This window comes from Heterodontus francisci, chromosome 1 (assembly GCF_036365525.1).
Source record: "Heterodontus francisci isolate sHetFra1 chromosome 1, sHetFra1.hap1, whole genome shotgun sequence".
In the NCBI taxonomy this organism is placed as follows: Eukaryota; Metazoa; Chordata; class Chondrichthyes; order Heterodontiformes; family Heterodontidae; genus Heterodontus; species Heterodontus francisci.
The window spans coordinates 163,765,334-163,780,407 of NC_090371.1; the positions used below are offsets into that span (position 1 = coordinate 163,765,334).

The following is a 15,074-nucleotide window of genomic DNA, read 5'->3' on the forward strand; positions in this document are numbered from 1 at the left end:
TAGAAAGTATAGATGTACAAAGGGACCTGGGTGTCCTCATCAGTAAGTCACTAAAGCTGACGTGCAGGTGCAGCAAGCAATTAAGAAGGCTCATGGTATGTTAGCTTTTATCGCAAGAGGATTTGAGTACAGGAGTAGTGAAGTCTTGCTTCAATTGTATAGAACCTTGGTTAGACCGCACCTGGAGTACTGTGCACAGTTTTGCTCCCTTTCCCTTAGGGAGGATGTTATTTCCATCGAGAGAGTGCAACAAAGGTTCACCAGACTTGTTCCCGGGATGACGGAACTGTCCTATGAAGAGACATTGAGGAAACTGGGCCTGCATTCTCTAAAGTTTCAAAGAATGAGAGGTGATCTCATTGAAACCTACAAAAAACTTAGAGATAAGACAAGGTAGATGCAGGTAAGATGTGTTCCCTGGTTGGGGAGTCTTGAACCAGGGACATAAGTTCAAAGTAAGGGGGAAGCCACTTAGGACAGAGTTGAGGATAAATTTCTTTACTTAGAGGGTTGTGAATCTTTGGAATTCTGTATCCCAGAGGCCTGTGGAAGCTCAGTCATTGAGTATGTTTAAAGCAGAGATTGACCGATTTCTAAATACCAATGAGATAAACGGATATGGGGATAGTGTGGGGAAAAAGGCCTTGGAGTGGATGATCACCCAGGATCGTATTGAATGGCGGAGCAGGCTCGATGGGCTGAATGGCCTACTCCTGCTACTGTGTTCCTGTGTTTCATACGGCCCCTTGAGCATGTTCTGCCATTCAGTATGCTCATGGCTGATCTTCTGCCTCAATTCCACTTTCCCGCTTGCTCTCCAATTCCCTTGATTCCCTGAGAGATCAAAAATGTATCACTCCCAGCCTTGAATATAATCAATGATAGAGCATCCACAACCTTCTGGGATAGAGAATTCCAAGGATTCACAACCCTTTGAGTGAAGAAATTTATCTTCATCTCTGACCTAAATGATTGACCCCTTATCCTGAGGCTGTGCCCCGATGTTCTAGATTCTCCAGCCAGGGGAAACAACCTCTAAGTGTCTACCCTGTCAAACCTCTTCAGAACCAGTTCCGATGAAGGGTCACTGACCCGAAACGTTAACTCTGCTTCTCTTTTCACCGATGCTGCCAGACCTGCTGAGTGGTTCCAGCATTTCTTGTTTTTATTTCAGATTTCCAGCATCCGGCAGTATTTTGCTTTTATCTCTTCAGAACCTTGTATGTTTGAATGAGATCAGCTCTCATTCTTCTAAACTCCAGAGAGGATAGACCTAATTTACTCAGTCTGTCATCATAGGACAACCCTCTCATCCCAGTAACCATTCTAGTGAGCCTTCGCTGTACCAAGGCAATTGTGGACTGTTTCTTTGATATGAAGATCAAAACGGTGCACAGTACTGCAGGTGTGATCTCAGCAAAGCACTATACAATTGTAGCAACTCTTGTTCTTGTACTCTAGTCCTCTTGTTGTAAAGGCCAACATGCCATTTGCCTTCCTAATTGCTTGCTGTATCTGCATGCTAAGTTTGTGTGTTCCTTGTTCAAGTACACCCAAATCTCTCTGAATATCAGCATTTGGAAGTTTCATCATTTCTAAAAATATACTGCTTTTCTATTCTTACTACCAAAGTGAATAACGTCTCATTTCCCACAGTATACTCACTTAACCTGTCCATATCTCTTGCAGAGTTTTTTTTCCCCTCGTTGCAGCTTACATTTCCACCTAGCTCTGTATTGGCTGCAAACTTGGATATGTAACACTTCTGTGAAGACAGGCACACAGTATTTGTTCGACCTCGCTGCCATTTCCTCATTCCCAATAACAGTAACAATTTCTATTTATATAGCGACTTTAACGTAATAAAACATTCTAAGGTACTTTACAGGAGCATTATAAAACAAAGTAGGACACCGAACCACCAAAGGAGATATTAGGTCAGTTAGTCAAAGGGGTTGGTTTTAAGAAGTATCTTCAAGGAGGAAAGCAGGGTGGGAAGGTATACAAAGGGTATTCCACAGCTTGGAGCCTAGGCAACTGAAGGTGATGCTATGGTGAAGCAATTAAGATCAGGGATGCACAAGAGGCCAGAATTAGGAGTGCAGATATCTTGGAGGGTTGTGGGGTTGGAAGAGATAGAAACATAGAAAATAGGAACAGGAGTAGGCCCTTCGGGCCTGCTCCACCATTCAAAAAATATCATGACTTATTGTTTTATTCAGTACCCTGTTCCCGCTTTCTCACAATATCCCTTGATCCCTTTGGCATTAAGAAATATATCTATCTCCTTCTTGAATATATTTAATGATTTGGCCTCCACTGCCTTTTGCAGCAGAGAATTCCACAGGTTCACCACCCTCTGAATGAAGAAATTTCTCCTCATTTCAGTTCTAAATGGCATACCCCATATCCTGAAACTGTGACTCCTGATTCTGGACTCCCCAGCCATCGGGAACATCCTCCCTACATCCAGCCTGTATAGTCTTGTTAGAATTTTATAGTTCTCTATGAGAACCCCTCTCATTCTTCTAAACTGTCATGAATATAGGCCAAGGCGACACAAAATCTCCTCATACGTCAATCCTGCCATCCCAGGAATCAGCCTAGTAAATCTTCTTTACACTCCCTCCAAGGCAAGAACATCCTTCTTCAGATAAGGAGACCAAAACTGCGCACAATACTCCAGATGTGGTCTCTCCAAGGCCCTGTATAACTGCAGTAAGACATCCTTGCTCCAGTTCTCAAATCCTCTTGCAATGAAGGCCAATGTACCATTCGCCTTCCTAATTGCTTGCTGCACGTGAATGCTTGCTTTCAGCGACTGGTGTACAAGGACACCCAGGTTTCGTTGCAGCTCCCCCTTTCCCATCGATTACCATTCAGATAACCTGCCTTTATGTTTTTACAACCGAAGTGGATAACCTCCCATTATCCACGTTATACTGCATTTACCCACTCACCCAACTTGTCCAACTCACATTGGAGCCTCTTTGCATCCTCCTCACAGCTCGCATTCCCCCCAGCTTTGTGTCGTCTGCAAACTTGGAAATGTTACATTTAGTTCCCTCACCCAAGTCATTAATATATATTGTGAATAGCAGAGATGGGGAGGAACGAGGCCATCTTCTTTGGCCTCCTTGTCTCGAGAGACAATGGGTAAGTGCCTAGAGGTGGTCAGTGGTTTGTGAAGCATCGCCTGGAGTGGCTATAAAGGCCAATTCTAGAGTGACAGACTCTTCCACAGGTGCTGCAGATAAAATTGGTTGTCGGGGCTGTTACACAGTTGGCTCTCTCCTTGCGCTTCTGTCTTTTTGCCTGCCAACTGCTAAGTCTCTTCGACTCGCCACGCTTTAGCCCCGCCTTTATGGTTGCCCGCCAGCTCTGGCGATCGCTGGCAACTGACTCCCACGACTTGTGATCAATGTCACAGGACGTCATGTCGCGTTTGCAGACGTCTTTAAAGCGGAGACATGGATGGCTGGTGGGTCTGGTACCAGTGACGAGCTCGCTGTACAATGTGTCCTTGGGGATCATGCCATCTTCCATGCGGCTCACATGGCCAAGCCGCTGGCTTAGTAGGGTGTATATGCTGGGGATGTTGGCCGCCTCGAGGACTTCTGTGTTGGAGATACAGTCCTGCCACCTGATGCCAAGGATTCTCCGGAGGCAGCGAAGATGGAATGAATTGAGACGTCGCTCTGACGTTGCTTTGTAAACAAGGATGTGAATTTTAAAATCAAGACGTTGCTTGACCATGACTCAGTGTAGGTCAGTGAGCACAACGGTAATAGGGGAATCGGATTTGGTGCGAATTTGGACACGGGCAGCAGAGTTTTGGATGACCTCAGGTTTACGGAGTGTAGAATGTGGGAGACCAACCAGGAGTGCGTTGGAATAGTCAAGCCTAGAAGTAACGATGGCATGAATGAGGGTTTCAGCAGCAGATGGGCGAAGTCGGACTATGTTACAGAGGTGGATATAGGCAATCTTACTGATAGCACGAATATGAGGTTAGTAGCACATTTTGGGGTCAAATGTGACACCAAGGTTGCGAACAGACTGGCTTAATCTGACTGTTGCCAGGGATGGAGTCGGTAGCTAGGGAATGGAGTTTTGATTGGGGACAGAAGACAATGGTCTCAGTCTTCCCAATATTTCATTGGAGGAAATTTCTGCTCATCTAGTACTGGATGTCAGATAAGCAGGCTGATAATTTAGCAACAGTGGAGGACGCCAGAGAAGTGGTGGCGAGGTAGAGCAGAGTGCCATCAGCATATATGTGAAACTAACAATGTGCCTTCGAATGATGGCGCCAAGGGGCAGCATATAGATGAGAAATAGGATGTAGCCAAGGATAGATCCTTGGGGGACACCCGAGGTAACGGTGTGGGAGCAACACGAGAATCCATTGCAAGTGATTTTCTGGCTGCAGTTAGATAAGAATGGAACCAGGGGAGAGCAGTCCCATCCAGCTGAATGACAATGAAGAGGCATTGGAGGATGATGGTGTGGTCAACCGTGTCAAAGGCTATAGACAGGTTGAGGAGGGAGAGGTTTACCTTTGTTACAGTCGCATCGGATGTCATCAGATTCCCATGATAATTTGTCCTGTCTCTGTTTCTAAGGAACCAACATTTACTTTAGCTGCTCTCCTTTTTATATACTTATAAAAGCTCTTACAATTCATTTTAATATTGCTAGCTAGTTTACTCTCATTTTATTTTTCTCTCTATCAAATGTTTGGTTGCCATTTGCTGGCTTCTAAAACTCTCCCAATCGTCAGACTTACTACTATTCTTCACAACGCTATAAGAACATAAGAAATAGGAGCAGGCGTAGGCCATTCAGCCCCTCAAGCCTGCCCCGCCATCCAATAAGATCATGGTTGATCTGTCCCAGGCCTCAACTCCTCTTTCGGGCCTGCTCCTCATAACCCTCGACTCCCTGAGATTTCAAAAATCTCTCTACCCCCTCCTTAAATACATTTAGTGACCTAGCCTCTACAACTTTCTGAGGTAGAGAATTCCAGAGATTCACCACCCTCTGAGAGAAGAAATTCCTTCGCATCTCAGTTTTAAATGTGTGCCCCCTTATTCTGTAACTATGTCCCCTAGTTCAAGATTCCCCCCACCAGTGGAAACATATTCTCAGCATCTACCCTGTCAATCACCCTTAGAATCTTGTGTTTCATTAAGATCACCTTTCATTCTTCTAAACTCCAATGAATAAAGGCCTAACCTGTTTAGCCGTTCTTGATAAGACAACCTCTTCATCCCAGGAATCAGTCGAGTGAACCTTTTCTGAACTGCCTCCAATGCTAGTATATCCTTCCTTAAATACGGGGACCAAAACTGTACGCTGTACTCCAGGTGTGGCCTCACCAACAACCTGTACATTTGTAAGACTTCGTATCTTTGAACTCTAACCCCCTAGCAATAAAGGCCAAAATTCCATTTGCCTTGCTAATTACTTACTGCACCTGCATGCTAACTTTTTGTGTTTCATGTACAAGAACACCCAGATCCCTCTGTACTGCAGTATTTTGTAATCTTTCTCCATCTAAATAATTTGTCTTCTTATTCTTCCTACTCACTTTCCCTCATTGAACCCCACCTGCCAAGTTTTTGCCTACTCGCTTAACCTATCTATATCCCTTTTCAGATTCTTTGCGTCCTCATCACAACATGCCTTCCCACCTATTTTTGTATCGTCACCAAATTTGGATGCACTACACTCTGTCCCTTCCTCCAAGTCATTAATATCGATAGTAAATAGTTGAGGCCCTAGGACCGATCCTTGTGGCACCCCACTAGTTATGGCTTTCCAACCTGAAAAAGACCCATTAATCCCTACTCTCTGCCTTCTGTGTGTTAGCCAATCCTCAGTCCAAACTGACACATTACCCCCAATACCCTGAGCTCTTATTTTGTGCAATAACCTTTTATGTGACACCTTACCAAAAGCCTTCTGAAAATCCAAATACATTACATATACGGGTTCCCCTTTATCCACTCTGATTATATCTTCAAAGAACTCTAACAAATTGTCAAAACATGATTTCCCTTTCATAAAACCATGTTGACTCTGTTTTATTGCTTTATGTTTTTCTAAATGTCCTGCTATTTCTTCCTTAATAATGGACTCTAGCAGTTTCCCAATGACAGGTGTTAAGCTAACTGGTCTATATTTTCCTGCTTTCTGTCTCCCTCCTTTCTTGAACAGGGGCTTCACATTAGCGGTTTTCCAATCTGCTGGTACCCTCCTGGAATCCAGTGAGTTTTGGTATATTACGACCAATGCCTCCACTATCTCTGCAACCACTTCCTTTAAAACCCTTGGATGCAGGCCCATCAGGTCCTGGCGACTTGTCTTCCTTTAGTCCCATCAGTTTGTCCAGCATAAAAAGAAATGCTGGAAATGCTCAGCAGGTCTGGCAACATCTGTGCAGAGAGAAGCAGAGTGAACTGAAGAATGGTCTCTGACCTGAAACAACTCTGCTTCTCTCTGCACAGATGCTGCCAGACCTGCTGAGTATTTCTAGCATTTCCTGTTTTTATTTCAGATTTCCAGCACCTGCAGTAATTTGCTTTTATTTTAGTTTGTTAAGCATCTTTTCCCTCGTGACGGAGATTGTTACAAGTTCCTCCCTCAAATTTACACCTTGCTCATCTATTATTGTTGGGATGTTTATAGTGTCCTCCACCGTGAAGACCGATGTAAAATATTGCTTTAAATTATCTGCCATTTCCCTGTTAATAATTCCGCAGTCTCATCCTTTAAGGGTCCCACACTTAATTTAGCTACTCTCTTCCTTTTTATGTACCCGTAGAAGATCTTGCTGTTTGTTTTTATATTTCTTGCCAATTTACTCTCATAATCAATTTTTCCCCTATGTATTAGTTTTTTAGTCATCCGCTGCTGGTTTTTAAAAAAAATTCCCAATCCTCTGGCCTACCACTAGCTTTCGCTGCTTTGTACACCTTGGTTTAATACTTATTTAATACTCCTTAACTTCCTTTGTTATCCGCAGGTGGTTCATCGTTCTCATCGAGTCCTTTCTTCTGACTGGAATGAATGTTTGCTGAGAGTTATGAAATATCTGCTTAAAAGTCTGCCACTGCTCATCTGCTGACTTTCCCTTCAGTCTTATTTTCCCAGCCTGCTTTTGACAACTCTTTCTTCATACCTCTCTAATTGCCCTTGTTTAAGTTGAAGACACTGGTTTGAGACCAGAGTTGCTCACCCTCAAACTGACTGAAATTCTACCATGTTATGATTGCTTCCCCCTAGTGGATCCTTAACTACGAGATCTCTTATTAATCCTACCTCATTACACATTGCCAAATCTAAAATAGCCTGTTCCCAGGTAGGTTCTGCAACGTATTGTTCTAAGAAACAATTCCTGATGCATTCTACAAATTCTCTACACTGGTCCCTGCATGGTTCAAGTGAAGCCCATCCTAACAGAACAGCTCTCTCGTTCCCCAGTACTGGTGCCAGTGTCCCATGAATCGGAACCCATTTCTCCCACAGCAATCTTTGAGCCAAGCATTTACCTCTAATCTTATTTACCCTGCGCCAATTTGCACATGGCTCAGGTAGTAATTCAGAGATTATTACCTTTGTGGTTCTGCCTTTTAATTTAGCCCAGAGTTGCTCATAGTCCCTCAGCAAAACCTCTTTCCTAGTCCTACCTATGTCATTGGTACCTACGTGGACCACGACAACTGGATCCTTCCCCTCCCACTCCAAGTTCCTCTCTAGCCCTTAACCTTGGTACCAGGTAGGCAACACAGTCTTCGGGACTCTATCTTTGCTGCAGAGAACAGTATCTATTCCCCTAACTATGCTATCTCCTATTACTACTGCATTTCTCTTTTCTCCCCCCCACTTGAATGGCGCTTTGAACCACGGTGCTGTGGTCAGTTCGCTCATTCGCCCTGCAGTCTGTGCCCTCGTCCACACCGGGAGCAAGAATCTCATACCTATTGGATAAGGGCACTGGCTGAGGCTCCTCCAAAGCTGAATTCTGGATCCCCATACCTGCCTCACTCGCAGTCACACCCTCCTGTCCCTGAACACAGTCCAAACTTGATATAATTTATCTAAGGGGCATGACTGTCTCCTGAAACAGTGTCCAGTAACACTCACCTTCCCTGATGTGTCGCAATGTCCGCAGCTCAGATTCCAGTTCATCAACTCTGAGCCAACGGTCCTCGAGAAGCGAACACTTGCAGCAGATGTGACCACCGTGGATCGCACCAGCATCTACCAGCTCCCACATACTACAGCTGTAACACATCGCCTGCCCAGCCATCTCAATCTATTTAATTAATTTATTTGGATCTCAGTATTAAAAAAAATGAATTATTTACGTGTACTCTTAACCTGTAATGACGTCTCCTGATTTAAATCACTTGGCCAAACGAAAAAAGAGACACGGGAGAAATACCCACCAATCACTTACCAGCTCTCCTGTGGTGTCACACTTCGATTTTTTTTTGTCAAGCAGGTCCACTGTTCCACAAAATAGAGCGCTCTTGCTGCCGCCGCTTCTCGTCTCGGACCTCGGGTCTCCGCTCTTTATATCCCGGCTCCTCTCGACTGCTCCTGCTCTCGTCACTGTCGCTTCTGACTCTTTTAATCTAATATTATCCTTAACCTCACTAATAAGCTGTTTCTCGTTGAGGTTTTTTTTAATGAAAGATATTTTTGTTGAACATTTTGAATAATTTCTTTAAATGTTTCCCACTGTATTTACCACTGGATGTCGCTCTCAAACTTAATATGGAACTTTATGATCACTTTTTCCCAGAGGATCTTTTACAATGAGATTACTAATTAACCCTGCCTCATTACGCAATGCTAGAACTAAAACAGCTTTGTCCCTTGTCGGTTCCACAACATGGAAGGGTGACAGATCTTTGGTAGGAGCAATGGAAGAAGGGTTCAGAGTGCAGTGGGGTGCTGAAAAAATAATTGAAGTCACCATGAGGGCCAAAGAGAAGGTAGTGGAGTAGGGAGGCATAGGTTGAGAGAAGTCATGGAATGCAGCAGCGGTTTTAGGAGGCAGTAGCAGCCGCTGGAGGGGTGACATCGCAGGCAAGTCTTGATTGTCTTAATCTGATATCAGCAGGTTTAGAGGTCAAACCAACATCACTTATAATGGTTAGGAGCAGAACATGAGCAACTTCCTGTCCATAATCTAGAAAGTTTGAGGCCATTTGTATTGAGTTTATTACTATCTTAGCTTAGATAAACTAACCCATCACAGACTGCTGATTGAACATGGGCCTTCTGGTTTACATAGTTCACAGAGCCACAGGGTAAACCTGTTGAGTCGTCATGAAATCTCTTTTTACATCTTCTATCCCTTATTGCACACTATCTCCTGATGGGGAAAACAACCTACTGTTACTACTGCATGCTAAAATTCTGGTAGCGAAACTGCCGATTCCCATTAACATTGAACACTTGCAGGAATCATAATCACACAGTCATGTCCTATCACTTTGCGGCACAGTTCATTACTCAACCAGCATGCTACCAATTGGATCTTAACAGCTCAGAAGGAGGCATATGTCCCATCATGCCTCTGCAGCTTTTTTGTGTTTTTGATCCGAGAGAAAAGAGAAAACATTGAAGAACAGCTATAACCCTAATAACATGGTATTCAAGAAAATTCTTATTGGAGAATACTGCATAGATAGTGAAATACACAACTAAAGGACACTTTTGCTCATTCATTACTGACTAAATAATCTGGCAATGTCTCAGTATTTCTTAGTGAAAAGGTTACGTACAATCTTCAATAGCAAACACATTTAAGAAGCTTAATGTTACATTATATAAATTTTAACTATATACATATGTATAATATCTCTTCTCTCCACTCAAAAAACAACTATGAGTTGGTTGTGAACTTTAAGCAGTCAATTTTGCATGTATAACTGCCACTGGAAACCAAAAGGGCATGAATATTGCGAATGCAACATAGTGTATAAAAAAAAAAATCCATTTATGCATTATATAGTGCTAGTTTTGCGCATTGCCACATTAAATTAAATCCCCAATGTACTTGAATAAAGATATTGTGGAATAATAGCATCGTGCATTTTAGAAAGGTTATATTAGTAATCACATACAAAAAAGCTGCCATTGTCAGAAATCAGTTCAGCGTATGAAGATAAGTCATTTCAAGTTGAGTTAGAAGCAAATTAATAATTTGAAATCACAAGTCAGCCAATAGGAAACACCTGAAATTAGGCAGGGACCATGTGGTCATCAGCTCACTCACTCAAACAGAACAATAAGTCTAATGGAAGTATTTTGAGTATGGTATATTGGACTAAAACTGCTGGAATCGGGAAGCTGAAGCCAAAATGAAGTGAAGCATTTTGGGCAGGAAAACTGAGGTTTTGATTAAACATTTACTTTATTTAGAAAAAGCTACAAAATTGGAAGGAAACGAGGAGCAAAAGGAAGGCAGAGTGAAACCTGGGCGGCATCCATACGTCCACAAACCGTTTCTATATTCGAAGTATTATAGTGATTCAGATGATGAAGAAACTGTAGTTCAGCGTCGACAGTCAATCGTAAGTTAGAGCTATTTCTTACTCCAGTGACTGCTTTGAAAGTTTACACTTTGAATTTGAGGGTGTGGTGTGCATGGGACAATTAGAAGAAATGATTGACATTTGCATTTTATTTTTGTGATGCTGGTATATTAGAAAATTGGCTTGGTGAAACTACTGGCTCTGACAATGAGAGTGCCCAATTTATTGCAGACCTAGAGTACTTCACTAATCTACTCTAACATCCATATGTTAATTCAACTCTTGCACTGCCAGGTTTAATAATTCTCATCCAGTTTCTTTTGATACCAGGAATTCCAATCTTCTATAAAAACAGAAAATGTTGGAAATACTCAACAGGTCTGGCAGCATCTGTTGGTAGAGAAACAGGGTTAACGTTTTAGGTTGATGACCTTTCGTCAGAACTGGAAAAAGTTAGAGATGTAACAGGTTTTCAACAAGTATAGAGGAAAGGGGAGGAACAAAAGGGAAAGTCTGATAAGGTGGAAGGCAGGAGAGATTAAATGACAAAAAGGATGATGGTGCAAGGCAAAGGGGGTAATAATGGGACAAGTGAAGAAACAAATTATGAGTCTAGAGGAGTGTGAATGGAAATCATTGAATCATCACCAACAGCTACTGTACTAAAAAATGGGGGCAGAGATTATGATCTGAAATCATTGAACGTGGATGTTGAATCCAGAATGCTGTAAAGTGCCTAATTGAAAGACGAGGTGTTGTTCCTCGAGGCCAAGGGCAGAGAGGTCAGAATGGGAAGGAGAATTCACGTGATGGACGACTGGAAGCTGAGGGTTTTGCTTGGGGACTGAACACCTATCACCCTACCACAGACCTTCCCTTTTGTTCTCTTGATCCCACCCGCATCCCCTTTCCCTGCCTTTGTACTTGCTTAAAACCTGTTAATTCTCTAATTTTTTCCAGTTCTGCTGATAGTTAACTCTTCGTCTCTTCTTCTGATGAAGGGTCACTGACCTGAAACGTTAACTCTGCTTCTCTTTCCACAGATGCTGCCAGTCCTGCTGAGTATTTCCAGCATTTCTTGTTTTTATTTCAGATTTCCAGCATCTGCAGTATTTTGCTTTTATCTTTATCTCTTTTGATGGATGTTGCATGAGGTATTTCCATCATTTTCTGTTTTTATTTGATTTTCAGAATCTGCAGTATTTTGCTTTGGTATTCCTGTGTACCGATTACTGTTATGCACTTTGCTCATGGTCTGTGATGTATTTCTCATTACATAACTGAGAAATATTTGGAGAGGAATGCTGAGATGCTAATCTGGGATTGCGTAAACTGAAGTACAGGAACCAAGATGTTTGTTTCTTACCAATATAATTACGTTTGGAACTTGCTAAATCGTGCCATATTTTATTAGAACTAATTTATTCTTGAGCTTCAAACGCTCAACAGTGCAGTATTGCTATTTTCACCTTGGGCAAGTATGTATTACAAGTCCAAATCCATCTATAATAGTTCTGTCCACTTACTTTGCAAGGCTTGAATCATATATATCTTATGTTCATGTCAGCAAGCACTGAAATATCCGAACAGAAGATGATAAAAACCAGAAGGCAACCATGTAACAAATACTGCTATGAACCGAATTTGATGAGGAAACAATAGACTTAGCTGACAGTTCTCAGCCAACACCCATGACTGTATCGGGTATGCTAGGTCTAGTTGTGATGCTTTTACCATCTGTTTACATAGGCAAAAGAGAAAGCAGAGCGGTTACTCAGGCGGCAGTGGAACAGGGAAAGGGTAGAGGGCAAGCACAAACATGCGGAAACTGAAGAAGACAGACCACCAGAAGAGACTTGGAGAGATGAATATCTCCAAACACTGGAGAAAGGTAGTTAACTCTTTATTTCAAAGCTGCATAACGAGGTAATTGCTATGTCTTTATCACTTTTTTCATGTATATTGTGTGTTTCCCTAACAGTTAAATCTAATTTCATATTTTTTGAAACTAAAGCTTTTAGCTAAGTTCCAGTTTATGTGGTCAAATTTGAAAGACTTATCTCCTTTCAGAAAATGCACCTTCCCATATCCATTTTCCTGTCCCTTTATTAGACAATTCCCTCCACACACCAGCCTTTGAAATGAATAACCCAAATAGTTTGTGTTTTGCAATACATTTGAGTGCCCCTGCCAGTGTTGAAAACATATTTACCTTACTGGTTAGTTAGAAATGTATCGGTGTCAGTTTACAGTCATGTCGATTAAAATTTACCAGTTGTCATTTGCATGACTTGATGCAGTCAGTGAACATGATATTTGTGTCAGTGGTACCTTCCTCTTAGGCTTGTAAATGTTGGTGCAATTCCACCAATTGTTAGTTGGTGCAAACAGGCCATTTTAGAACCTTTAGAACTTTTTTAAATGGAATTGAGCAATGCATTTGCATGCTGTTAGCTAAAAAGCAAATATGTGAGATTTTATAGGCTAGGAACTAGGATTTCGTCCTTTTAGCTTGTGATCCTTCAGTGTTCATATTTACACCTACATAAATGTTACATTTTGTGAGGTTTGGTGAGCTTTACCTCTTTAAAGCATCTGAAGATTAAATTTTAATTATTTTTATACTCCTCTAACTTAATTTTTATTCCAGGTATTAACAGTAATTCAGATGTTGAAATGAACTCAAGGAAAATGCAACATCCAGCAGCCCTAATTTCAAAAGTAAGCAAAGCAACCTTGAAAGAACAAAAAGTCTTGGAGAAAAAAGTAGCATTAAGAAGAAAAAGAAAAAGCGATTCAAGGTATAATTCTTAGAGCACTGAGAGAACTGGTTTTGGTAAAGTATATTTTCTTGGGTAGCTGATAAAGTGACTCATCTTGGACTTAGACAGTGTTTGGCAAGGTCATTCCAAGAATTAGTTGGAACGTCAATGTCCATCCCTAATTAAACTCTCTAAATCAGACTTTAAACTGATCATAAGTTAACTTTGAGATGTAAATCAGACTGCTGGAATGGATGGGATATTGAAGGCACAAAGGAAAGATGGTGTATTTTTTAATTAAGTAATTTAAAGTAAAAATAGTGAAAAATGGGCAATAAAGGGAAAACAAGCTGATGGGCACAGAAGTAAAATTTGAAAAGGTTAAATTTTGTGTTTGGGAATCGTTTTAACATATAATTTAGTACTGTAAAGTTGCTATTTGCATCTGCACAACATAGTTACTGCCATAATTTTTTATTGTGTGCACTCAAACGGCTTTAAAAAGAGACCTTAGAACACTTCCTGAAGCTCACAGAAACATACATGCCTGAAATGCGAGATCATTGGATTTCTCCTCAGATGGTGACCTGAGCTGCTGAGTGTTTCAATATTTTCTCCTTTTAGTTTTGCTTTGGGTGTCCAGCATCTGCAATTTAACCCTCTGCCAGTTTACTGTTGTAGTCTAATGCTGATGAGACTTTTTTTTTTCTTAGTCATGGAGAGATACAGCACTGAAACAGGCCCTTCGGCCCACCGAGTCTGTGCCGACCATCAACCACCCATTTATACTAATCCTACATTATTCCCTACCACATCCCCTCCTACATTAATCCCATATTCCCTACCATTCTCCTACCTACACTACAGGCAATTTACAATGGCCAATTTACCTAGCAACCTGCAAGTCTTTGGCGGTGGGAGGAAACCGGAGCACCCAACGGAAACCCACGCGGTCACAGGGAGAACTTGCAAACTCCACACGGGCAGTACCCAAAACCAAACCCGGGTCGCTGGAGCTGTGAGGCTGCAGTGCTAACCACTGTGCCGCCCCTTGTCAAACAGTTTAACCATTTAGATTTTTAAAGAGACTTGCAGGTTTAAAAATAAAATGGCAAAACTGAATTTGTTTTGCATGTTTATCTCACTCTTATTCCACTATCTCAGGTCCCCCTTATCTACATACCATCTGTGACTGAAAAAAACAATCCGAGTATATTTTTTTGGTCATGATGTATATCATCTGTTTTAAAAATTTTTGTGGAGTTCTTAGGCAATGCACCAACTGCATTTTTGGCAGGATAGCCAGGCACGTATCTTGTTCTTGGGCTGGCTGCCAGATGTTTGAGTAGCCTGCAACAAATCTTCCACATTAGTGTAACTAAGATTGACAGCTCAGTGGTTTTGGGTGTTGCAGATATAAACAGATGTCCCGCCACTCTCTTGTGCTGCGTCAGTGTGCCCAGAATTTGGATGCATTCTTTGTTATTGTAATTAATGTTGGAAAATAAACAGAATAATGTAAATTTTACATGAATAGGTAGGTTATTGGATGTATTTACATGTTTTATAGCCCACATTATTATCCATATTTTTCAGAACTGTATCAGAGGAGCTTGCTTTGCATGAAGATTGTAAAAGGAAGCGTGAGCAGCCAGAAGAATTTAACGAGGCACAGATTAAGACAGAGGTAGATGATTTAAAAACTGTCCTCTTAGCTTTCTAGAGTTTACATATTTAATTTACAAGCATATGTGAA

At 41.6% G+C, this 15,074-nt stretch overlaps 1 protein-coding gene across 2 annotated transcripts in view; it reads left to right on the top strand.

Annotated features, from left to right (window-relative positions):
* Window positions 1-15,074, top strand: part of bod1l1 (biorientation of chromosomes in cell division 1-like 1) — a 102,400-nt gene that overhangs the window by 46,234 nt on the left and 41,092 nt on the right. For both annotated transcript variants that reach the window (XM_068037978.1, XM_068037983.1), the window contains 4 exons: window positions 10,444-10,595; window positions 12,306-12,447; window positions 13,207-13,357; window positions 14,915-15,005. In XM_068037978.1, coding sequence (XP_067894079.1) covers window positions 10,444-10,595; window positions 12,306-12,447; window positions 13,207-13,357; window positions 14,915-15,005 — 536 coding nt within the window. The remainder of the gene's footprint in view (window positions 1-10,443; window positions 10,596-12,305; window positions 12,448-13,206; window positions 13,358-14,914; window positions 15,006-15,074) is intronic.